This window comes from Erythrolamprus reginae, chromosome 12 (genome assembly GCF_031021105.1).
Source record: "Erythrolamprus reginae isolate rEryReg1 chromosome 12, rEryReg1.hap1, whole genome shotgun sequence".
Classification (NCBI taxonomy): Eukaryota; Metazoa; Chordata; class Lepidosauria; order Squamata; family Dipsadidae; genus Erythrolamprus; species Erythrolamprus reginae.
The window spans coordinates 30,093,702-30,118,537 of record NC_091961.1 but is presented as its reverse complement, the minus strand read 5'-3'; the positions used below and the strand labels follow the sequence as shown (position 1 = coordinate 30,118,537).

At 44.2% G+C, this 24,836-nt stretch overlaps 1 protein-coding gene across 1 annotated transcript in view; it reads left to right on the top strand.

The window, feature by feature from the left end:
• The first annotated feature begins 1,647 nt into the window (after positions 1-1,647).
• The window catches only part of SORL1 (sortilin related receptor 1), a 97,977-nt gene continuing 74,788 nt past the window's right edge, over positions 1,648-24,836 (top strand). The window contains exons 1-4 of the mRNA XM_070765637.1: positions 1,648-2,126; positions 21,565-21,681; positions 23,075-23,200; positions 24,580-24,741. Coding sequence (XP_070621738.1) covers positions 1,845-2,126; positions 21,565-21,681; positions 23,075-23,200; positions 24,580-24,741 — 687 coding nt within the window. The 5' untranslated portion in view covers positions 1,648-1,844. The remainder of the gene's footprint in view (positions 2,127-21,564; positions 21,682-23,074; positions 23,201-24,579; positions 24,742-24,836) is intronic.

Sequence of the window (24,836 nt, the reverse complement as noted above, 5' to 3'; positions counted from 1 at the left end):
GTTTGGTTTTTATATTAATGGACTTTTAATCATTTCTAATACCAAATTACTATTGTACACTGTTTTATTGTTGCTGTTAGCCGCCCCGAGTCTCCGGAGAGGGGCGGCATACAAATCCAATAAATAAATGAATGAATGAATGAATGAATAAATAAATAAACAACAACAACAATAATAATAATAATAATAATGCTATTGCTAGCCAAGGACTGGTTGCACCTTATCCCAGGCCGCCTTTGCAGAGCAATATATGATCTTCTCCAGAGTTTTTAAGGACGGCTAGCAACCTCCCATCACCTCCGGCCCAGGCAGGTAAAACATTTTTTCAGGATTCAGTGCTTCGGTATCAGCCCTCCATCGGAATCTCAAAGCCAGGCCGAGCAGCAGCCGAGTCATAAAATAAGCCACCAACAAGTGGCCTGCAAGATTTTGGCTGCAGAACGGTGACCGCACCGAATGTTCTTGCAGCCAGCAGCAGTGCGGTAACACTCCAGATGTGGGTGATTCATCATCAGAGGGGAGCAGCTGTTCCAGCCAAACCGAGAGTTTCCCTCTTGCATTAGAGGGCAGGCAGAGAGCGCCAAGATGATCTGAGCATGCTCCATGTTTAGCACACCTGGTTTGCACTTCAATGCTATTGTTGGGGGTGGGGAGGTGTCATGTGGTTCCCCTTCTGGGAAAACAGGAAGGGAGGAAAGGAAAGGGAAAAGGAAGGAAGGAATATAGAGACAAGGAAGGAAGGAAAGGAGGAGGAAAGGGAGGGAGAAAGAAAGAAAGGAATATAGAAATAAGGAAGAAAAGAAGGAAAGGAAGGGAGGAAGTAATATAGAGACAAGGAAGGAAGGAAAGGAGGAAAGGGAGGGAGAAAGGAAGGAATATAGAGATAAGGAAGAAAAGAAGGAAAGGAAGGGAGGAATACAGAGACAAGGAGGGAAGGAAGGAAAGGAGGAGGGGAGGGAGGGAGGAATACAGGGACAAGGAAGGAAGGGAAGGAGGGAAAGAGAAAATGGGAGGGAGGAAAGGAAAGGAAGAAAGGAACATGGGGACAAGGAAGGGAGGAAGAAAGCAAGGAAGATAGGAAAGAATATAGAGAGGAAGGAAGGAGGGAGGGAGGGAGGGAATATAGAGTCAAGGAAGAAAGGAATATAAAGGAGGGAAGAAAGGAAGGAAGGAGGAAGTCAGGAAGAGAATATTAAGAGGGAAGAAAGAAGGAAGGAGGGAATATAGAGAGGAAGGAAGGAAGATTAATCTTTGGTCCAGTATACTGTTTCTGCATAGAACTGGTGTGAATAGCTATAGTATTTAGACTTACCATGTTTCCCTGAAAATAAGACCCAGGAAGATAGAGACAAGGAAGATAGGAGGGAATACAGTATAGAGAGGAAGGAAGGGAAGGAGGGAATATAGAGTCAAGGAAGGAAGAAATAAAAAGGAGGAAAGGAAGGAAGGAAGGAGCATAGGGACAAGGAGGAAGGGAGGGAGAGAATATAGAGAGGAAGGAAGGAAGGAAAGAAGGAAGGAAGGAAGGAAGATCAAATCCGAGCAGAAGAAAGTGCGTGGCCAGAGCTCAGCGCGCGCCCGCCTGGTGGGTCCGGCTGCGCGTTGCCGCGTCCCCGTGCGCAGCGCCGTCTCCGTGTGTCGCCCACGCGTGGTTCGCCTTCCTCCCTGGGCCGGCGGAGGGGTTGCCCCGTGCAGGCGGGCGCGTGGCCTGCCAAAGCCCCCGGGGGCTCCTTCGCGGCGCGCGCCGGAGCCCAGCCTCCCTTGTGCACATTCTCTCCGGGCGGCGGCGCCCCACTTTGGCCGTTGCCGAGCGCGCAAAAGCCGGCGGAGCCCAAACGAGGAACATGGCGACAGGCGGCGGCTCGGCTCCGGCCGCCCTTCGGCCGTTGGTGGTGGTGCTGCTGCTTCTCGCGGGGTCCCCCCGACCGCCCTCCGCCGCCTCCGCCGCTGCTTCTCCGCGGAGCAGCCTGCTGTTGCATCGCGCCCTCGCCGCGCGGCCCCAGGATCGGGGCTTTGCGCGCCTGCAAGCTCAGGATCCCAGCGGCCCCGGCCAGCCCGCCCGGAGGAGAAGGAGCGCCCAGCCGCCGCCGCCGATGCAGGAGGAGCCGGTCAAGGTGTACGGCCAGGTGAGAGGCTCCCCGGACGGGCATCTCTCTCGGCCCCGGAGTTGCCTTGGCGCGCCTCGACCCTCTTTTGGCTGGCCTCCCCTCGCGCCGTCCTCCCCCTCCCCATTGGAGCTGGCTTGGCTTTTGCTCCCGGGGGAGGCGAGGGAAGAGGAAGGGGCTCCCCCCGGAACGTCCTTGGGAGCCCCCTCCCTTTGCCCGCCGCTTGCGAATTCCCCTCCCCAATGGCAAAGTCCCCCTGCGCACTGTTGCGTTTGCGCCCCCCCCCCGGGATGGTGGGTCGGAAGAGGATGCCCGACGTTGCTCGCGGGAAGGCGAACCACGATTCAGGGGTCCCTCTTCTCTTTCGTAGAGGAGGGGGGGCAGTGAAGAGGAGGGGGCTCCCCCGGAACGGAAAACGTCCTTGGAAAGGTCCCCCTTTGCCCGCCGCTTGCAAACTCCCCCTCTCCGCTTGCAAATCCACCCCCCCGCGCGCACTGTTGCGTTTGCGCCCCCGCGAGGGTTCGGGGTTTTTCGGGGTGGTGGGAGGCAGAAGGGGATGCCCGACGATGTTCCAACCACGATTCAGGGGGTCCCTCTTCTCTCTCCCCCCCTTGTGCCTTCATAGAGTAGGGGGGGCGAGTGAAGAGGAGGGGGCTCCCCCGGAACGGAAAACGTCCTTGGAAAGGTCCCCCTTTGCCCGCCGCTGGCAAACTCCCCCTCCCCAATTGCAAACTCCCTCTGCACACTGTTGCATTTGCAGGGGTTGGGTTTTCGGGGTGGTGGGACCGAAGGGGGGTGCTGGACGATGCTCGAACCATGATTCAGGGGGTCCCTCTTCTCTCCTGCTCCCCCACTGGCTGGTGCCTTCATTGAGGTGGGGGTCTTCCTTTGCCCACCGAGGAAGGAGCTTGCCTTACCTACCTAGCTACTTATCTTTGGGGAATCAATCAGGGCTAAGTGACTCCGGAGGGGGGAAGGGTAGGAAATGAGAATTATGTTGGTGATGATGGGGGCAGGGTGTGAATCTGCCCTCCTGCAGCGATTGACTGGTAAAAATCCTTGGTTGAGGGTGCAGCCGAAGAGGGACAACAGAAAGGTGGTTTTAGACGGGGTGGGGTGGGGGTGGAGAGACCCACCTTGGTTGTTTTTGCTTGCAGACTTTGGTCAAAGGGCTTGGAGAGTGGCTGGGTAGCTGACTTTCTTTTGGGGAGGGGGCAGGGAGGCCTGGAAAAAAAATCCATGCACATCAAGGCCTGCTTTGCAGATGGACTTTCGTTTCTGGCCCTGTAGGAAGAACTGGAAAGCCCAGTTTTTTTGAGGAGGCTCGTTTGCCAGCTGTGTGCAGACAGTTCCTGTCGGGACTGTGGTTTGTGTGTCGCAACTTGCAGAGGTCCAGGTTTGTTAGCCCCAAAGGTGTTTCGCTGAAAGGCAAAAATGAAACATTTCTGAAAAAATGTTTTTGCATCTTATCCGAGACGCTTCTTCAATTCTTGCCTTCCCCTGCCAGACAGCTTAGAACCGAAGAAGCTTCTCGGATGAGAAGTGAAACATTGTCCAAACAAAACTTGAGAAGATCCAGTTGTCTTTTGGAAAAGCATCTCTGGGACAATCTACAAGCAGTGTGCCACAAGGGTCTGTTCTGGGTCCAATTCTTTTTAATGTTTGTGAGCGACATAGGGGAAGGTTTGGTAGGGAAGGTTTGCCTATTTGTCGATGACTCTAAAGTGTCCAATAGGGTTGATATTCCAGGAGGTGTCTGTAATATGGCAAAAGATTTAGCTTTACTAGATAAATGGTCAAAGCAATGGAAACTGCAGTTTAATGTTTCCAAATGTAAAATAATGCACTTGGGCAAAAGGAATCCTCAATCTGAGTATTGTATTGGCAGTGCTGTGTTAGCAAAAACTTCAGAAGAGAAGGATTTCGGGGTAGTGATTTCTGACCTCTCAAAATGGGTGAACAGTGCAGTCAGGCGGTAGGGAAAGCGAGTAGAATGCTTGGCTGCATAGCTAGAGGTAGAACAAGCAGGAAGAGGGAGATTGTGATCCCGCTGTATAGAGCGCTGGTGAGACCACATTTGGAATACTGTGTTCAGTTCTGGAGACTTCACCTACAAAAAGATATTGATCAAATTGACCGGGTCCAAAGATGGGCTACAAAAATGTTGGAAGGTCTTAAGCATAAAACCTATCAGGAAAGATTTCATGAACTCAATCTGTATAGTCTGGAGGACAGAAGGAAAAGGGGGGACATGATCGAAACTAAATAGGTTAAAGGGTTAAATAAACTTCAGAAGGGAAGTGTTCTTAATAGGAAAGGGAACCCAAGAAGAAGGGGACACAATCTGAGGTTAGTTGGGGGAAAGATCAGAAGCAACGTGAGAAAATATTTTATTGAAAGAGTCGTAGATGCTTGGAACAAACTTCCAGCAGACGTAGTTGGTAAATGCACAGTAACCGAATTTAAACATGCCTGGGATAAACATATATCCATCCTAAGATAAAATACAGGAAATACTATAAGGGCAGACTAGATGGACCATAAAGTCTTTTTCTGCCGTCAATCTTCTATGTTTCTAATCTTGACCCGGATGGCCGAAATATGTCCACAGACCCAGAGGGTGCTGATATCTCCATCAACCACGCACAACCAACAATATTGAGAGCTTGGTTCCCACTGCACTTCAACGCTGATGTAGTTATGGGATTTTCCTTGCCTTATGAACAATGAAATCCACAGTTGTCATCCGTTGTGCGTGGTTTGGGTTTCTTGTGCACAAATCACAAGGGTGTCCTCTCCAAAGTTCTCCATCTCCTTCCTACACAAGCCTTTTCCTTAGAGGTCAACGTGTGTTTTTCTTGAGCCCATCCGAGACATCCAACTTTCTCTTCTTTCTCCATGACATAACAGCCTGATTTATGAGGTTGAAAGGGATCTACATCTTTAAATAGGAAGGCCTCCAATAAAAGAGCAATTCCTTGCATTTCTAACAGGCAGTTGGAACTAGTGTTAGACATGGCCACCACTATTATTTTTTAGAGAAAGGTGGAAGAGGGAGTGAAGAGCACAATGGACGTTCTGTTTTCTTGAAGGTGCTCTTGAGGTTCCTGCAAAATAATCCAGATTCACATGACTTCTATTCCCCTAGCCCTGGTCAATAAACATTGCCTTCTTTTTAAACCACAAGCCACAAATCTTGTCAATTCAACAATGGCTGATTATTGCTCTTGTCATTGTCGTTGTCGTCATTATTATTATTATTATTATTATTATTATTATTATTATTATTACTACTACTACTACTACTACTACTACTACTACTACTACTACCGGTACTACTATTATTATTACTGTTACTATTACCATTACCATTATTATCATTATTATTATTTTATTCCCAAAAAACAGTAATACAAAGCAAACGAGATTGATATGCTGGATTTTGTATCACAAGTCAAACACTTCCCAAGCGTCTAGGACTCTGTGATGTATTTTCGTATGATGTGCGCAGACCCAAGTACGGTGGCTTTTTTGCAACTGACTGGCTGTTGTTGTTGTTGTTATTATTATTATTTATTTTTCCTGCTTTAGCATCTTATTTGCAGGACACTATCATTAGCATTTAGCATTTAGACCAGAGGTCTTCAAACTTGGCAACTTTAAGACTTGTGGACTTCAACTCCCAGAATTCTCCAGCCAGCTATGCAACTCTCCACCAGCAAAAATGGAGCTCCATTTTTGCTGGCAGATCAACCATAGTCCGGTCCTTCACTGTTTCAGGGGCGGGGGGACACCTGGGCCAGATCTAAGCACCCCATAGGTCAGAGTTTGTCACCTTGGTTCTAAGAGAAAAGTCAAGTCTTCCTGGTTGTCTAAACCTCATTAAACTTTCAGAGCTCCAGAATTTCACTTGCCTGGGCAAGAACTTTCCATGGCTTGAGCTTCTTTGTTTCATTCTTTCTTTCTTTCTTTCCTTTTCTCCTTCCATCCATCCATCCATCTATCCATCCATTCATCTGTCATCCATCTCTGTCTCTCTGTCTCTTTCTCCCCCTCTCTCCCTTCCTTCCTTCCTTCCTTTCTTTCTTTCTTTCTCTCTCTCTCTCTCTTTCTTTCTTTCTTTTTCTTCCTTCCTTCCTTCCTTTCTCTTTCTTTCTTCCTTTCTTCCTTTCTTTCTTTCTTTCTCTTTCTTTCTTTCTCTTTCTTCCTTCCTTCCTTCCTCAATTCCTTTGTTTCTGTTTTCCCCCTCTCCTAAAGACCCCAGAAGTTCTGTGAAAATCTTGAATATTCTAGGCTTCCTTCTTCATTCTTTGGTGCATATTTTTTAACTGCTTGAGAATTCTGCACCCCACAATAAAATCTTTTCCCCCCCCCAGTGCTGTTGTAACTTTGAACAATCACTAAATGAAGGACTACCTGATTTGTCTGTCTCGTGGTCATCTTTCTGATGTCAGAGCATCGATCACTTATCAAGAAACAGCCCCCGCAGGCCTATGTAGCCTAGCGTTTGGTTCCCATAGTAGCCAACTCTAGATGCCTTTCAAACTGGTCCATGGGACGAGTGGTTGCAAGAATTGATGGAGTGGACTGAATTGGATTAAAGAAAATAATATCAGTGCTTTTGTTTCCACGTGGAGACCTCTTCTGAATTCTGTGCTTGAAGGGGGAAGAGAAGGAAACTTTGATTTGGGGGTTTTGCCATTTAGATTGATAGATCTTTGTAGAAATGGCTTGTTCATATTATTTGGAAAAAACAGAAAGATGTGATTTGATGTTTATTTATTTATTTATTTATTTATTTATTAATTAATTAATTAGATTTGTATGCTGCCCCTTTCTGTAGACTCGGGGCGGCTAACAACAATAATGAAACAACATATAACAAATCTAATATTTAAAATAATTTTAAAAACCCTTATTTAAAAAACCAAACATACACACAAGCATACCATGCATAAATTGTATAGGCCTAGGGGGAAGGGAATATCTCAGTTCCCCCATGCCTGATGACAAAGGTGGGTTTTAAGGAGCTTACGAAAGGCGAGGAGGGTGGGGGCAATTCTGATCTCTGGGGGAGAAGGCTCTTCCCCTGGGTCCCGTCAGACAACATTGTTTCATTGACGGGACCCGGAGAAGGCCAACTCTGTGGGATTTAATCGGTCGCTGGGATTCGTGCGGCAGAAGGCGGTCCCGGAGATATTCTGGTCCGATGCCATGAAGGGCTTTATAGGTCATAACCAACACTTTGAATTGTGACCGGAAACTGATCGGCAACCAATGCAGACTGCGGAGTGTTGGTGTAACATGGGCATATTTGGGAAAGCCCATGATTGCTCTCGCAGCTGCATTCTGCACGATCTGAAGTTTCCGAAGACTTTTCAGAGGTAGCCCCATGTTAATACTTTATTTTACTGTAACAGAGAAACTTGGAAGTCAATGTTTCTTTTTCCCTTTTTTTTCTTATCCTTCCTCATCTCTCTTCCCCCTCTTCATCCCCACTGATTTCCTATTTACCTTTTATTTTGTATCTTATCACTCAATAAAAATATTAAACAGTGGATATATTTCAAAGTCAGCCAGAATCCAATATCAACATGTTGGTATCCCATGACTGTAGGACACACCTGAAACCATATCAGATTCTTCCGTTCCCTCCTTCGGTGCAATTGGAAGCCGTTTCTGTGTTTTTCAGGTGGGGAACTTTTCACGCCCGAGTTGTTCCTTGTTATCAATCATGGGCTTGAATTTTACACTGCTCAAAAAAAATAAGAACCCATCCTGGATCTGAAGGAATGAAATATTCTCATTGAATACTTTGTTCTGTAAAAAGTTGAATGTGCACAACAGCAGGTGAAATTGATTTTCAATCAATGTTGCTTCCTAAGTGGACAGTTGGATTTCACAGACGTTTGATTGACTTGGAATTACATTGTGTTGTTTAAGTGTTCCCTTTATTTATTTATTTTGAGCAGTATGTTTTATTTTATTTTTCTTTTTTAAAAGGCCTCAAAACCAACATGGACAGGAAGGCTTCCTTTGTAAGAAGGAAACAAATCTGAAATCCCCATTTGCAATTTCGTGCTGATGCTCAAACTTGTTATTCAAAAGCTTCCAGGCGGTAACTCTTGTGTCAACAGTGTGTGTGTGTTGATAATAGCTGTCAGGTGTTTGCTAAATACGGTAAAAAAAAAATGCATAGGATTCTTAGCAAGCTTGTTGGAGATGTCCAAAGCAGTTGTCTCCTGATTGAGCAGGGAGTTGACTAGAACAGGGGTCTCCAACCTCGGAGCAAAGCTGGCTGAGGAATTCTGGGACTTGAAGTCCACAAGTCTTAAAGTTGCCAAGGTTGGAAACCCCTGGAGTCCCTTTCCATTTTTATTTGACCCTTTTTATTTGAGAACATAAGAAGAGCCATGCTGAATCAGGCCAAAGTCCATCGAGTCCAGCATTCTGTGTCACACAGTGGCCCACCAATTGTCCATGGGGATCTTGAGCAGAAAGAGAAGGCAAGACCCTCCCTTTTCCTTGACCTCCAACAAATGGGACTCAAGGGAATCCTGCCTGCCTCAACCAACATAGAAGCGGCACTTGGACATCCATTTCAATAGCCACCAATACACTTGGAATCCATGAATCTGTCTAATCCTGTCTTGAACCTATCAAGGCTGACAGCTGTCATGACCTCTTCTGGAAGTGAATTCCATAAACCAACGACCCTCTTGTTGAAGAGGATTGGTACCTTTGGTACCATTTCCTTTTGGGAATGTATCAGAAGTGGGTTCCTCCTGGTTCGGACCGGTTTGCCTGAACTGGTAGCAACCCGCTATTGAGCATAATTTCCAGAGTGTAAAAAAAAATGGATCACCTGTGATCCCTAGTTCTAAATGTAGCTCCTTGCTTTCCTTTTTCCTGCCTCCCACCAAGTTTTTTGGGCAGATGAATACCTTCCTTAACGTCTTATCTTCCAGTCACAATTGGACTTGAAATTTCAGAGTTCCTAGCAGAGAACAGTACCCAGCTGGGCAATTTTTTGAGTTGCAATCCCACCCAGCTGGATGGCACCTGCTTGGCACAAAGTTTGTCATATATTTTTTGCTTAAACTGAATGCAGCCACGGGATATCATTTGTTGATTTTTGAGCATAATTTCTGGAGTGTAAATAAAAATGGATCACCTGTGATCCTTAATTCTAAACGTAGCTCCTCGCTTTCCTGTCTCCTACCTCCCACCCAGTGGTTCCTGTGACCTCTCCGAAACGCCTCGATTTTCGAAGAAAAGGATTATGTATTAATCTTTTGCATAGTTTAGAGTGCGACATATCGGCTTCCCGACAACTGTCGCACAGTTAATTCTCGGGCAGAATTAGCTTCCGTAATTCTGATTATTATTATTTTTTTTGCCGTTATTGTTCCAGCCTGAGATGGTGATGTATTATTATGATGCTGATTATACAGATGAAGAAACTCAACCTTGGAAGGGAATATTTTGCCCCAGGGAACAGAGAGACAGAATGTAATCGGTGCCAAATCTTGAACGGGAAGCGTTGTTTATTTTGCTCTCTTGCGCGTTCTCTCTCTCTTTTTACTTCGGAACAGTAAAGGCTTAAATAATTAAGGGATTTTTTTTGTTTAATTTCTATGACTCTCCAGTCCAAGGTCCAATCAAACCTCTTCCTGTTTTGTAGTAACAGGTGAAGGATACTGGCAGAATGCCCATTTGTTCTTGCAAATTATTTGGATATTTTTTCCCCACCTACTTGGTTTCAAAAAGGCTTCTGCACATTTTAACCTAAACAAGTGCAAAGTTATGCACATCCGGGTGAAGAACCCCAATTATACCTACCAACTGATGGGGACCAAGCTTTCTGAGACAACACAAGAAAGGGATCTTTGGGCTTTGGTGGACAGCTCAATGAAGAGGTCAACCCAGTAGTAAAAAAAAAGAAGCAAATTCCATGCTTGGCACGATTAGGAAGGGAATCGAAAATAAGTCAATAAGTGTTGTATGCCTCTGTACAAATCGATGGTGAGACCCCACATGGAGTCTTGTGTACAGTTCTGGTCACCGCACCTCAAGAAGGATATAATGGAACTGGAGAAGGTGCAAAAAAGGGCAACAAGAATGATCAAGGAAATGGAGCCCCTCCCTTATGAAACCAGATTGCAACGCCTTGGTCTCTTCAGCCTTGAAAGACGGCGTTGAAGGAGTGACTTGATCGAAGTGTATAAAATCATGCATGGGATAGAAAAGGTGGATAGAGAAAAATTCTTTTCTCTTTCACACAATACTAGGACGAGGGGGCCCTCCCTAAAGCTCACAGGTAAGAAAATGAGGACCAATAAAGGGAAATATTTCTTCACCCAGAGGGTCCTTGGTTGATGGAATTCACTTCCAGAAGAGGTTGTGATAGCTGTCAGCCTGGATAGCTTCAAGGCAGGATTAGACAGATTCATGGATGCCAAGTGAATCGGTGGTTATTGAACGGGATGTCCATGTGCCGCCTCTATGTTGGTTGAGGCAGGCAGGGTTCCCTTGGGTCCCATTTGTTGGGGGTCAAGGGAAAGGGAGGGTCTTGCCTTCTCTTTCTGCTCAAGATCCCCATGGACAATTGGTGGGCCATTGTGGGACAAAGAATGCTGGACTCGATGGGCTTTGGCCCGATTCAGCAGGGCTCTTCTTAGGTTCTTATGTTCTTATGTTCATTGGGGAGCTTCAGTATGTGGGGAGACCAATTTTTGCAGGTTCAGCCGAAACAAAAATCTGGAAAGTTTTCTCTTTTTCTTCTTTTCTCTTTTCTTTCTCTTTCTTTTTCGAATTTTATTTTTTTTCCTTTTTTTCCTATTGTTTGTAGTAGATAAAGTTTTCTTTTTTTGTAAGGGTTTGGAGAGAATACACAAGGAGGAGCAGGCACTATGACCTACTTGAACTACTAAAAGGATATTAACTTAAATAAGGTTTAAAAGAAATTAAACTTGAATTCAATTAGAAGAAAATTAGATATCTAGATCAGTGTTTCCCAACCTTGGCAAGTTGAAGTTCTTTGCACTTCAACTCCCAGAATTTGCTGGCTGGGGAATTCTGGGAATTGAAGTCCAAAGATCTTCAAGTTGCCAAGGTTGGGAAACACTGGTCTAGATGACAAAATTAGAGGTCAAGGTTGGGGGGCGGATTGGATCCACACCTGAAGTAATTAATTTGGAACCAATCATTTTTTTGGGTGGGGGAGATTAACTATAAATAATGTACTAACTCGATACTGATTTTATTATAATATGACAATATTTCCAAATGTATTGAAAAAGTTTGTATGGAGAAAAATATTTTTTTTTAGTCCCCTCCCCAAAAAACCCAGGAGAGTTGACGCTCGATAGGGATATCACCTCCTTCTCTTAAGGATAAACACCTTCCTTGGGTTTTTTTACCTGTCTCCACCTACCACTAAACCCAAAACAATATTTATCTTTGCTAAAGGACTTAATTCCTTAACAGGACCTCCCCTCCCTTAGTGGGGAGTTGAAGCAATGACAAATGTATCCTTTGAGGAATCCTCAATCGGAGTACAATTGCATTGGCAGTTCTGTGTTAGCAAAAACTTCAGAAGAGAACGATTTAGGGGGTAATGATTTCTGAAAGTCTCAAAATGGGTGAGCAGTGTGGTTGGGTGGTAGGAAAAGCAAGTAGGATGCTTGGCTGCATCGCTAGAGGTATCACAAGCAGGAAGAGGGAGATTGTGATCCCCTTATATAGAGCGCTGGTGAGACCACATTTGGAATACTGTGTTCAGTTCTGGAGACCTCACCTACAAAAAGATATTGACAGAATTGAACGGGTCCAAAGACGGGCTACAAAAATGGTGGAAAGTCTTAAGCATAAAACGTATCAGGAAAGACTTCATGAACTCAATCTGTAGAGTCTGGAGGACAGAAGGAAAAGGGGGGACATGATCGAAACATTTAAATATGTGAAAGGGTTCAGGAGAGAAGTGTTTTTAATAGGAAAATGAACACAAGAACAAGGGGGCACAATCTGAGGTTAGTTGGGGGAAAGATCAAAAGCAACATGAGAAAATATTATTTTACTGAAAGAGTAGTAGATCCTTGGAACAAACTTCCAGCAGACGTGGTTGGTAAATCCACAGTAACTGAATTTAAACATTCCTGGGATAAACATAGATCCATCCTAAGATAAAATACAAAAAATAGTATAAGGGCAGACTAGATGGATCATGAGGTCTTTTTCTGCCATCAGTCTTCTATGTTTCTATGTTCTCAGCTCGGCTCAGCTGAGGTCACCTGGAACTGCACACCTGCTCCTGTGCTGTTTACTTCGGAAGGGCGGCTCCAGAAAACGGTTCCCAGGTCTCCTGGGCCCAACCCCAGGGCCTGAGTCACAAACAGCCCATTAAGGAGATTGTTGGCTTTGTATTTAGAGGTCCCTGGGGCAGAACCAGCCTCGGTGGCGTAGTGGTTAGGCTGCAGTACTGCAGGCTACTTCTGCTGATCACCTGCCAGCAGTTTGGCATTTCGAATCTCACAGACCTTTAAGTTGATTGGCAGGAAGGTCAGAGGGACAGCCCCACTGTCAACACCTGATTGGTCGGATTGAAAAAATATGCTCCAAGGCGCCAGAATAGAAGCTTTAGTTCCTAACACCCTGGGAAATTTTTCTATTCCTTTGGTCTTAGGCAATTCTGTGAAATGGTAGTTTGACCCCCCCCCAAAGATTGAGAACCACTGATTTAGACTTATATGACCCCCTCAGAGAGGGTCCGCAACTTGGGCATCCTCCTCGATCAACAGCTGACATTGGAACATCATCTTTCGGCTGTGGCGAGGAGGGCGTTTGCCCAGGTTCGCCTGGTGCACCAGTTGCGGCCCTATTTGGACCGGGAGTCATTGCTCACAGTCACTCATGCCCTCATCATATCGAGGTTCGATTACTGCAACGCTCTCTACATGGGGCTACCTTTGAAAAGTGTTCGGAAACTTCAGATCGTGCAGAATGCGGCCGCGAGAGCCATCGTGGAGCTTCCTAGATTCGCCCATGTTTCTGCAACACTCTGTGGCCTGCACTGGCTGCCGATCGGTTTCCAGTCACAATTCAAAGTGTTGGTAATGACCTTTAAAGCCCTACATGGCATTGGGCCAAAATACATCCGGAACCGCCTTCTACCGCACGAATCCCAGCGGCCGATAAGGTCCCACAGAGTTGGCCTTCTCCGGGTCCCATCGAATAAACAATGTCGTTTGGCGGGCCCCAGGGAAAGAGCCTTCTCTGTGGCGGCCCCGGCCCTCTGGAATCAACTCCTCCCAGAGATTAGAATGGCCCCCACCTTCCTTGTCTTTCGCAAATTACTCAAGACCCACCTTTGTCGCCAGGCATGGGGGAGTTAGGATATTCCTTCCCCATGGCCATTACAAGTTATGTATGGTATGTTTGTGTGTATGTTTGGTTTTTTATAATAAGTGTTTTTAGTTGTTTTATTAAATTGGATTGTTACATGTTGTTGTTTTTTGTCATTGTTGTTAGCCGCCCCGAGTCTGCGGAGAGGGGCGGCATACAAATCCAATAAATAATAATAATAAATAATAATAATATACCACTTCACATACACACACAGGTTGAGAACCACTGGTTTATAGCAATGCACCAATTGGGAACTCACTTCCCACCGAATAATGCATAACATTTGTTAGGATATATGTGCAGAAGCCTCTTAGATTATGATTCAATATTCGGGTTTTGCTTCGGTGTTTCTTTGCAATTGTTCTGGGGAGCTTTTCTTATTTCATACTTTTAATGAGGATTTGCCATCTGCTTTGAAACCGTTTGCCTAAATTGTGCTTTTTATAAATGCTTCGTTTTAAACCCCCCTAAAGCAAATATAATATAATTACCTTTTAAGTGTAGATTAATTTATGCAGGCTTTTAAAAAATATTGGTGGTTTTTTTTTTACTCCTCTGTTGATTTAGCTGTGTTTATACAGTATTCTGCTCTAGTTGTGTTTGTTTTTGTTGGGTTGTTTTTTCTTTAACTCTTTAGTTAGTTTGTGGTTTTTTTCTTTCCTCTTATGGGAGTTGATATTGTTATAATGTATTGCTTTTAACATGAACAGCCCTGGAAGTTTTGTTCTGCTTTTTCAACTAAAGCCAGAGGGAAAAAAAGTTTAAAATGCCAAATTAAAAAATTATAGTTTAGCGCAGGGCTGGCTGGGAAACTCTGGGAATTAAATTCCACGAATCTTATGTTGCTACAGTTGAGGAAGGCTAGGTTTATTTAATGTATTTATTAAACAAATTTATGTAGTTGCCAAAGTCATTACATAGGTGATTGCGGGCGGTTTACAAAATGTAAACAATCCATCATATAATATTTGTTTGTTTATTTGTTTATTTATTTATTGAATGATTGATTGATTGATTGTATTTATATGCCTCTCACTCCAAACAGACTCTGAGTGGCTAACAAACGGGGTAAATACAACAACAATATAAACAGTTAAAATCTAATAATAAAAAACAATAAAAACAATAATATAAAAAACATACATACTTACAATCAGCCCAATTCCAGCCTGCTGGAAAAGCCAGGTCTTAACAGCTTTCTGGAAGACCGGTAGGGTGGATCTCTGGAGGCAGTTGGTTCCAAAGGGTCGGAGCCAGCACAGAGAAGGTCCTGCCAACGACATCTTTCCAAAATTGGACAAAGGTGATTCTAGCCACCGTGGTGATATGTAGTATGAGGTATTTAACGTTCTTAGTATAGTTATTTTTGAATATTCCTAAGAGGAGGAGCTCCGGTGTGAATTCTATTTGTAGATGGGTAATTTCCTGTATCCATTTGTGTATCCTTGCCCAAAATCTTTTTGTGTCAGGACACAACCACCGCATGTGAAAGAAGGTGACTAATTTTTTTTTCCCCCACTGCCAGCAGATCGGATTTAAATTTGGATATATCTTTGCCAATCGTGTAGGAGCCAAATATCTATAGCACATTTTATAGTAATTTTCTTTGTATGCTACTGCTTTTGATAGTTTAAGATTTCTGCTCCAAATCTGCTCCCAATCTGCCATGTGAATATTATGTTGGACACTTTTTATCACAGAACATTTCATGACCAGAAAGCAAAACGATGTGGCCACTCCCTGCCCTTCTCTTATAGACCTGGGATACTCATGATTAAATTTGTTAAAGGGTTAAATAAGGTTCGGGAGGGGAGTGTTTTTAATAGGAAAGTGAACACAAGAACAAGGGGTCACAATCTGAGGTTATTCGGGGAAAAGCGCAGAAGCAACATGAGAAAATATGATTTTACTGAAAGAATAGTAGATGCTTGGAACAAACTTCCAGCAGACGTGGTTGGTCAATCCACAGTCACTGAATTTAAACATGCCTGGGATAAAAACATATCCATCCTAAGGTAAAATACAGGAAATAGTATAAGGGCAGACTAGATGGACCAGGAGGTCTTTTTCTGCCGTCAGTCTTCTATGTTTCTATGTTCTCATTCTGGGGGGAAAAAATGAGATCTCCAAATAAAGAGCTAAGTTGTAGCTTTCCACCAATTCCTTTTTCCTGAAGAAACCCGGTCATATCCAGATGCGTATGTGTAAATAAAGCCAGTGCTAAAGTTTACTGTTTTGCTTTCCATCATGGCAGCTTCCAAAAGGTTAAACAAATACAATGGGAAATGTCATATTTTCACCTACAACTTGGGTTTAATGCATTGGGGGTGGGGAAATAGACAGCAACGAGAGTTGGCACTTTACAGTTTACGTCTCAGAGAGTAATGCCGTTTTAGAATAATATTTTAGCGCACCCCACATTTATTTATTTATTTATTTGTTTGTTTGTTTTTTGTTTGTTTATTTATTGGATTTGTATGCCGCCCCTCTCCGTAGACTCGGGGCGGCTAACAACAATAGTACAAAACATCATGTAAATCCAATACTAAAACTAATACTAAAACTACTAAAAAACCCTTATTTATAAAACCAAACATATATACAAACATACCATGCATAAATTTTAAAGGCCTAGGGGGAAAGAATATCTCAGTTCCCCCATGCCTGATGGCAGAGGTGGGTTTTAAGGAGCTTACGAAAGGCGAGGAGGGTGGGGGCAATTGTAATCTCTGGGGGGAGTTGGTTTCAGAGGGCTGGGGCCGCCACAGAGAAGGCTCTTCCCCTGGGGCCCGCCAAACAACATTGTTTTGTTGAAGGCCAACTCTGTGGGACCTAACCGGTCGCTGGGATTTGTGCGGCAGAAGGCGGTCTCGTAGATACCCTGGTCCGGTGCCATGAAGGGCTTTATAGGTGATGACCAACACTTTGAATTGTGACCGGAAATTGATCGGCAACCAATGCAGACTGCGGAGTGTTGGTGTAACATGGGCATACCTTGGGAAGCCCATGATTGCTCTCGCAGCTGCATTCTGCACGATCTGAAGTTTCCAAACACTTTTCAAAGGTAGCCCCATGTAGAGAGCGTTACAGTAGTCGAGCCTCGAGGTGATGAGGGCATGAGTGACTGTGAGCAGTGACTCCCGGTCCAAATAGGGCCGCAACTGGTGCACCAGGCGAACCTGGGCAAATGCCCCCCTCACCACAGCTGAAAGATGTTTCGCCAATGTGAGCTGTGAGCTATCCCATTGGCAGAAAGGGGTCTGATTCCTATCTTTTCAGCAAGATCTCTCTTCTTCTTTATGTTGTTTTACTTCAAATCATTTCATCGCACTATTCTCTTGCAGCAAACCGGAAAGCAAATTTTCCACATCCCTTCTCCTATTATCCCTCTCATCTCTTTGGAAAAGGGGTTTTTGTGTGTGTGTGTGTGGGTGTAAAAGTTTCTTTATTTTTCTCCACTCGTTCAAACATACAATATCACATACATTCAATCTTCAATTACAATACAATAATTCATATCTTTTTACATTCAGTATAGATAGAAACATAGAAGACTGACGGCAGAAAAAGACCTCATGGCCCATCTAGTCTGCCCTTATACTATTTCCTGTATTTTATCTTACAATGGATATATGTTTATCCCAGGCATGTTTAAATTCAGTTCCTGTGGATTTACCAACCACGTCTGCTGGAAGTTTGTTCCAAGGATCTACTACTCTTTCAGTAAAATAATATTTTCTCATGTTGCCTTTGATCTTTCCCCCAACTAACTTCAGATCACCCCTCAAATGCTGCCTCCTTTTGATTTTATCACCTGGATTACCAAAAAAGAATTGTTCTGTTTCCTTATTCATATTTAAAAATGCTACTAGCTAATACATCCAGTAAGGTTCTTTCTCTCATCTAATACATATTTATATGTATTTAACGTTATATTTAATGTTTGAAGATAGGTCATTTTGTCTTTTTGTCTTAAAGGGCAATTATTATAAAATAAGGGTTAAGAAATATACAAGAAATAAATAAATAAGGAGGTAGGGAGATGCTTAAAGCACTATGGCTTAAATCATCTCCCTACCTCCTTATTTATTTATTTCTTGTATATTTCTTAACCCTTATTTTATAATAATTGCCCTTTAAGACAAAAAGACAAAATGACCTATCTTCAAACATTAAATATCCATTCATATCAACTAAATCATACATTATATCTAACCATAACAATAACAATTCTGGGGAAAAGTCAAAGTTGTATCAATTCTACAGGCAACTTAATTTCTTTCATTACTTGCTCATTCTATTATGTCTTCTCTTCTCAAATCTTACCTATCCAACTGTAACATAATAAACTTAAAAAAACATTGTTAATTTAACATATACTATTCAGGTCTCTTTGGAAACGTTGAGGCGATATGGCTTTCAAGGCAGGATGGGAACACAAATTTAGGGACGAGAGATTCTTGTTGTTGTTAGTATTGTTGTGGATGGCCCTACCATTTATTGGAATGCTTTCAGATCCTGTTTTCAAATCCTTTTGGATGGTGCTGCCTTAAAACCCTCTGGCAGGACCCAGGGGAAGAGTCTTCTCTGTGGCGGCCCCGACGCTCTGGAACCAGCTCCCCCCAGAGATCAGGACTGCCCCCACACTCCTTGCCCTTCGTAAACTTCTTAAAAGCCACCTCTGCCGTCAGGCATGGGGGAACTGAGACATCCCCCCCTTGCCTATGTAGCTGTATGTATGATATGTTTGTGTGTATGTTTTTTATATATACATACTAGGGTTTTTAGGCTTTTTACTGTAAAATAGTTATTTTAAACTTTAATATTAGATTTGTTACTGTATATTGTTTTTATTATTGCTGTGAGCCGCCCCGAGTCTGTGGAGAGGGTGGCATACAAATCTAAATAATAATAATAATAATAATAATAATAATAATAATAATAATAATAATAATAATAATAATAACAAGAACAAGAAGAACAAGAACAACTGGTGGGATCATAAGCCCGAAAAAGTGGTCGAAAATGAGCAAGCAAAACTACTGTGGGACTTCCGACTTCAGACTGACCGAATTCTGAAGCATAACACACCAGACATTGTGATCGTGGAGAAAAAGAAAGTATGGATCATTGACATCACAATCCCAGGAGACAGCAGAATTGAGGAGAAGCAGCTAGAGAAATTAGTGAAATACGAAGATCTAAAAATCGAGCTGCAACGACTCTGGCATAAGCCAGTGAAAGTGGCCCCAGTGGTACTTGGCATGCTGGGCGCAGCACCAAAGGATCTCAGCAGACATTTGAAAACCATTGGAATTGACAAAATCTCCATCTGTCAATTGCAAAAGGCCGCTTTACTGGGATCGGCAAACATAATTCGCCGCTACATCACGCAGTCCTAGGTGCTTGGGAAGCGCCCGACTGGTGATGAAATACGAAATCCAGCCCAGTGATCTCGTTTGCTGTGTTGTACTGACATAATAATAATAATAATAATTCTCAGTTTGCCAGAAAAGCTAAAACTCCCCTTTTCCCCTTCAAAGCCAAACTTCCGTCCTTGTTGACCTCTTCAACCTGCTGGAAGGAAAGCCGCAGATCAAAAGGAGCCCCAGGTGTCGCTTGCTTTCTTTCCGACAGGCAAGGACGCAGGAGCCTTGTTCTCTCGCAGTTGTCATGATCCAGGGTTGCAGCTGCCTGGCTTTGATGGTTATTTACAATGCTTGCGTCATGGGCTTTCAAATCCATTCATCCTTCAGCCACATCCTGGGCCAAGTTGGAAGAATCTGGATGGCTGATTCTGCCCCCCCCTCTGCTCCCCCCCCCGGGTTTGAATTAGAAAATAGGTGAAGAGATAAAGATGGAAATTACGTGGGTAGCATTTGTCTGCAACAACTCTAAAGTAGAAGATCTGGCCAGCCGCCTGATCTTGGGAATGTACAAATATTTTAGAAGAAACTGCGTTTTGGATTATTTAGTGCAGTGTTTCTCAACCTTGGCAACTTGAAGATATCTGGACTTCAACTCCCAGAAATCCCCAGCCAGCATTCTGGGAGTTGAAGTCCAGATATCTTCAAGTTGTTAAGGTTGGGGAACACTGATTTAGTGTATGCAGAGGGGGAGAGAGAAGGAAGGAGGGAGGAAAGGAAAGGGAGAAAGACAGAGATAGATACACACACACAGATAGAGAAAGACAGCGAGGGGAATGAGGGAGGGAGGAGGAGAGAGAGAGAGAAAGGCAGAGAGAGTGAGACAGCAGATGAGAGAGACAGAGACAGAGAAAGATGGAGTGAAGGGAGAGAGAGGAAGGGAGGGAGAAAGGGAGGGGGGGAGAGACAGAGAGACACAGAGAAAGAGAAAGACAGAGACAGTGTAAGAAAGAGATAGACAGAGAAAGATAGGGGAGGGAGAGGGAGGGAGAGAGAGAGAGAGTGGAAGAGAGAGACAGGAATACAGAAAGAGAGGGGGTGAGAGGGAGGGAGGGAAGAGGGAAGGGAGGGCGAGAGACACAGTAAGAAAGATACACAGAGAGAGAGATAGAGTGGGACAGAGACAGAAAGAGAGAGGGAGGGAGGGGAGAGAGAGACAGGGACAGAAAGAGAAAGACTGATAGTGAAAGCAGGCGAGAGAGACAGAGAAAGACAGAGAGGAGGTAGAGAGACGAATGGAGGAGAGAGTGACAGACAGAGGCAGAGAAAGACAAGGGAGAAGAGGGAGGGAGGGAGGAAAGGGGGAGAGAGAGAGACAGAGACAGAAAGAGAGAGAGCTTTGCGTGGGCTGTTTTCACCCTCCTGGAAGCTCAAGGAAAGATTCCAGAGCACGCGGTGGGCAAATACGCCCCTCCCTGCTGTGGTGCAGGATACCAACTAGGCCATGTCGTCATGGCCACGCCCACCCATGCCCACCCAGCAACCGGGCAGAGAACCTATTGCTAAAATGTTTGAAGCCCACCCTTGATCAAAATGTAAATTACGTGACCGTCAGATGCTGCGACGTGTGAAACTCGTTTCGTGCCCCTGTAACTTCATTTGAATGGTCGTTAAACGAACCACCGTGATTCAAGGACTCTACCTGTACTGCCGTTGGAGTGCCAACATGTGTTCCTCTTCAAAGTATTAACAAAGTATAGCGGTACCTCTACTTACGAACTTAATTCGCTCCGTGACCAGGTTCTTAAGTCGAAAAGTTTGTAAGAAGAAGCAATTTTTCCCATAGGAATCAATGTGAAAGCAAATAATGTGTGCGATTGGGGAAACCCCAGGGAGGGTGGAGGCCCTGTTTCCTCCCAGGAGATTCCTAGAGAGGCCCCACGGAGGCTTCTCCCCACCTTTTCTGGCCCTGTTTCCTCCCAGGAGATTCCTAGAGAAGCCCCACAGAGGCTTCTCCCCGCCTTTTCTGGCACTGTTTCCTCCCAGGAGATTCCTAGAGAGGCCCCACGAAGGCTTCTCCCTGCCTTTTCTGGCACTGTTTCCTCCCAGGAGATTCCTAGAGAGGCCCCATGGAGGCTTCTATCCACCTTTTCCGGACCTGTTTCCTCCCAGGAGATTCTTAGGCCCCATGGAGGCTTCTCCCCGCTTTTTCTGGCCCTGTTTCCTTCCAGGAGATTCTTAGAGAGGTCCCATGGAGGCTTCTCCCTGCCTTTTCCAGTTACAGTTTTGGAGGCTCGGGTTTGTAAGTGGAAAATGGTTCTTGAGAAGAGGGGGAAAAAATCTTGAACACCCGATTCTTATCTAGAAAAGTTCGTAAGTAGAGGCGTTCTTAGGTAGAGCTACCACTGTACATCACTACATGCGCACAGTCATTGGGGCGGATGGGCGGACGGGGTGGGCAGGCGGAACCTCCCACAGTCACCGCAACCGGTTGGCGCGATCCGGATAGAACCTGCTGAATCCCACCACTGATATAAGGCAAAAGCAAACAGTCTGTACGTTCTCATTTTTTCAAGGGTTGAAATAAGCTCGGAAGAGTTATAAGAAGTGGTTCCCTTCGCTTTTATACCTCTTGCATTGTTGGTGGCTTGTCTTCTAACCCCGGTTTTTTTCCCCCTCTTATCCAGGTTAGCTTGAACGATTCCCACAACCAAATGGTGGTTCACTGGGCTGGGGAGAAGAGCGATGTGATTGTAGCTTTGGCCCGGGACAGCTTAGCATTGCCAGGTCCCAAATTTAGTGATGTAAGTATTTTGCGGGTTTTTTTTAAAAAATATTTGGCTAATTATTGTTTATCACAGTGTTTCCGAACCTTGCCAACTTGAACATATTTGGACTTCAACTCCCAGAATTCCCCATTCACAATCAAAATTTTAAATATTTGTATACTTTTTTTTGGTTATCCAGATGTACCACCTGTCCCAACTGCTGTGGAATTCCTTGTTATCTTTATCCTGTAGTGCTTGAGTAAACTTAGTCAACTTAAGTAAAGTCAACTTGAGTAAACTTGGGTGAACAGTGTGGTCAGGCGGTAGGAAAACAAGTAGGATGCTTGGCTGCATAGCTAGAGGTATAACAAGCAGGAAGAGGGAGATTGTGATCCCGCTATATAGAGCGCTGGTGAGACCACATTTGGAATACTGTGTTCAGTTCTGGAGACCTCACCTACAAAAAGATATTGACAAAATTGAACCGGTCCAAAGACGGGCTAGAAAAATGGTGGAAGGTCTTAAGCATAAAACTTATCAGGAAAGACTCAATGAACTCAATCTGTCTAGTCTGGAGGACAGAAGGAAAAGGGGGGACATGATTGAAACATTTAAATATGTTAAAGGGTTAAATAAGGTCCAGGAGGGAAGTGTTTTTAATAGGAAAGTGAACACAAGAACAAGGGGACACAATCTGAAGTTAGTTGGGGGAAAGATCAAAAGCAACATGAGAAAATATTATTTTACTGAAAGAGTAGTAGATCCTTGGAACAAACTTCCAGCAGACGTGGTAGATAAATCCACAGTAACTGAATTTAAACATGCCTGGGATAAACATATATCCATTGTAAGATAAAATACAGAAAATAGTATAAGGGCAGACTAGATGGACCATGAGGTCTTTTTCTGCCGTCAGTCTTCTATGTTTCTATGTTTCTATCTCTACAACCTTATAGACCTTTGATATCAAATTAAACATAGACGGGAGGGTCTCCTGCTATTATTATTATTATTATTATTATTATTATTATTATTATTATTATTGTTATTATTTTTGTTTGTTTGTTTATTTATTTATTTATTTATTTATTTATTAGATTTGTATGCTGTCCCTCTCCGCACACTTGTTTTGTTGATTGATTGACTGTGTGCCTGTTTTTTATATATACTGTTTTTATGAGATTATTAATTTAAATTGCAACTAGATGGGTGGGCATTGGATTTGGTATTATGTACTGTACTGTTTTTTATTATTGTTGTGAGCCGCCCCGAGTTTGCGGAGAGGGGCGGCATATAAATCCAATAAACCTAAACCTAAACACTCTGAGTTTTTGTTTTCTTTCTGAAAGAAAAAGTCTTTCAGTGATCTGTGAAAAGACACAATCTTGTCATTTCTCATCTTTGCCTCTCTCTTTTTTTTTTTGGCTAGGTTTACGTTTCCTATGATTATGGGAAAACATTTAAAAAGATATCCAAAAAATTTGGTTTTGGCCCAGGGAATTCCAGCCAAGCTGTGATCGCGCAGTTCTATCACAGTCCCGCCGACAACAAAAGGGTAAGTTAAGTCAATTGTGGATGGCTGTTGAATGGAGAATTTATACAGGTAATTTGTGTTGTGGCAGTTCTGTGTTAGCAAAAACGTCAGAAGAGAAGGATTTAGGGGCAGTGATTTAGTAGGGAAGGTTTGCCTATTTGCCGATGACTCTAAAGTGTCCAATAGGGTTGATATTCCTGGAGGTGTCTGTAATATGGCAAAAGATTTAGCTTTACTAGATAAATGGTCAAAGCAATGGAAACTGCAGTTTAATGTTTCCAAATGTAAAATAATGCACTTGGGCAAAAGGAATCCTCAATCTGAGTATTGTATTGGCAGCTCTGTGTTAGCAAAAACTTCAGAAGAGAAGGATTTAGGGGTAGTGATTTCTGACAGTCTCAAAATGGGTGAACAGTGCAGTCAGGCGGTAGGGAAAGCAAGTAGGATGCTTGGCTGCATAGCTAGAGGTATAACAAGCAGGAAGAGGGAGATGGTGATCCCGGTGTATAGAGCATTGGTGAGACCCCATTTGGAATAATACTGTGTTCAGTTCTGGAGACCTCACCTACAAAAAGAGATTGAACGGGTCCAAATCTCCTGGTGATTGGCCCCAAGTCCTGCAGGCAACTTTTGTGCCTGAAGCAAAACTAGAACTCACCTGGTGATTGTCCCAAAGTCACCCAGTTGATTTTATGCCTAAGGTGGAGCTAGTACTCACAAACTCCTAGTTTCTAGCCTGGTGCCTTCTTCTTCCATTAAGGGGCGCGGCTGCATTCTGGGCTATTTGCAGTCTCCAAATACTCTTCAAGGGTAGCCCCATGTAGAACGCGTTGCAAAAATCAAGACAGGAGGTGATGAGAGCCTGAGCGACTGTGTGCAGGTCCTCCTGGTCCAAGTAGGGCCGCAACTTGCGCACCAGGAGAACCTGGGCAAAGGTCCCCCTGGCCGCAACAGAGAGGTGGTGATCAAAGTTCAGCTGTGGATCCAGGAGGAGAGTTGTGGACCCTATCCCCCCTAGCACAATGGACAGACAGATCGAATGGTCTTTCGGAAGAAATGCCCACAACCACTCGGTCTTGTCTGGGTTGAGCCTTTACATTTTGGGGTTTGGGAAATGATCCAACTTACGAAAGGCAAGGAGAGTGGGGGCGGTTCTGATCTCTGAGGGGAGTTGATTCCAGAGGGCCGGGGCTGCCACAGGGAAGGCTCTTCCCCTGGGGCCCGCCAGACAACATTGCTTAGTTGACGGGACCCAGAGAAGGCCAACAAATCGGTCGCTGGGATTCTTGCGGCAGAAGGCGGTTCCGAAGGTTATATTGTGTCGGTCACAGTTTTATAGCTATCTCTTGACTACTTCTTTTAATCTGTTTCTCCTTCCTTCCTTCCTTTCCCTTCCATAGTACATCTTTGTCGATGCGTTCTCCCAGTACCTCTGGCTCACCACGGATTTTTGCACCACCATTCAAGGCTTCCCGATTCCGTTTAAAGCCGCCGACCTCCTGCTCCACAGCCAGCTCCCCAATCTTGTCCTGGGATACGACCGATCCCATCCCAACAAACAGGTGACTAGGAGAACGGGTGGATCTCCCCAAATCTTTCCTTGGCAGCCAATGAGAGGTTCTGCAATGGCAGGGCTTGCGGAAGACGTTTCTTGGAC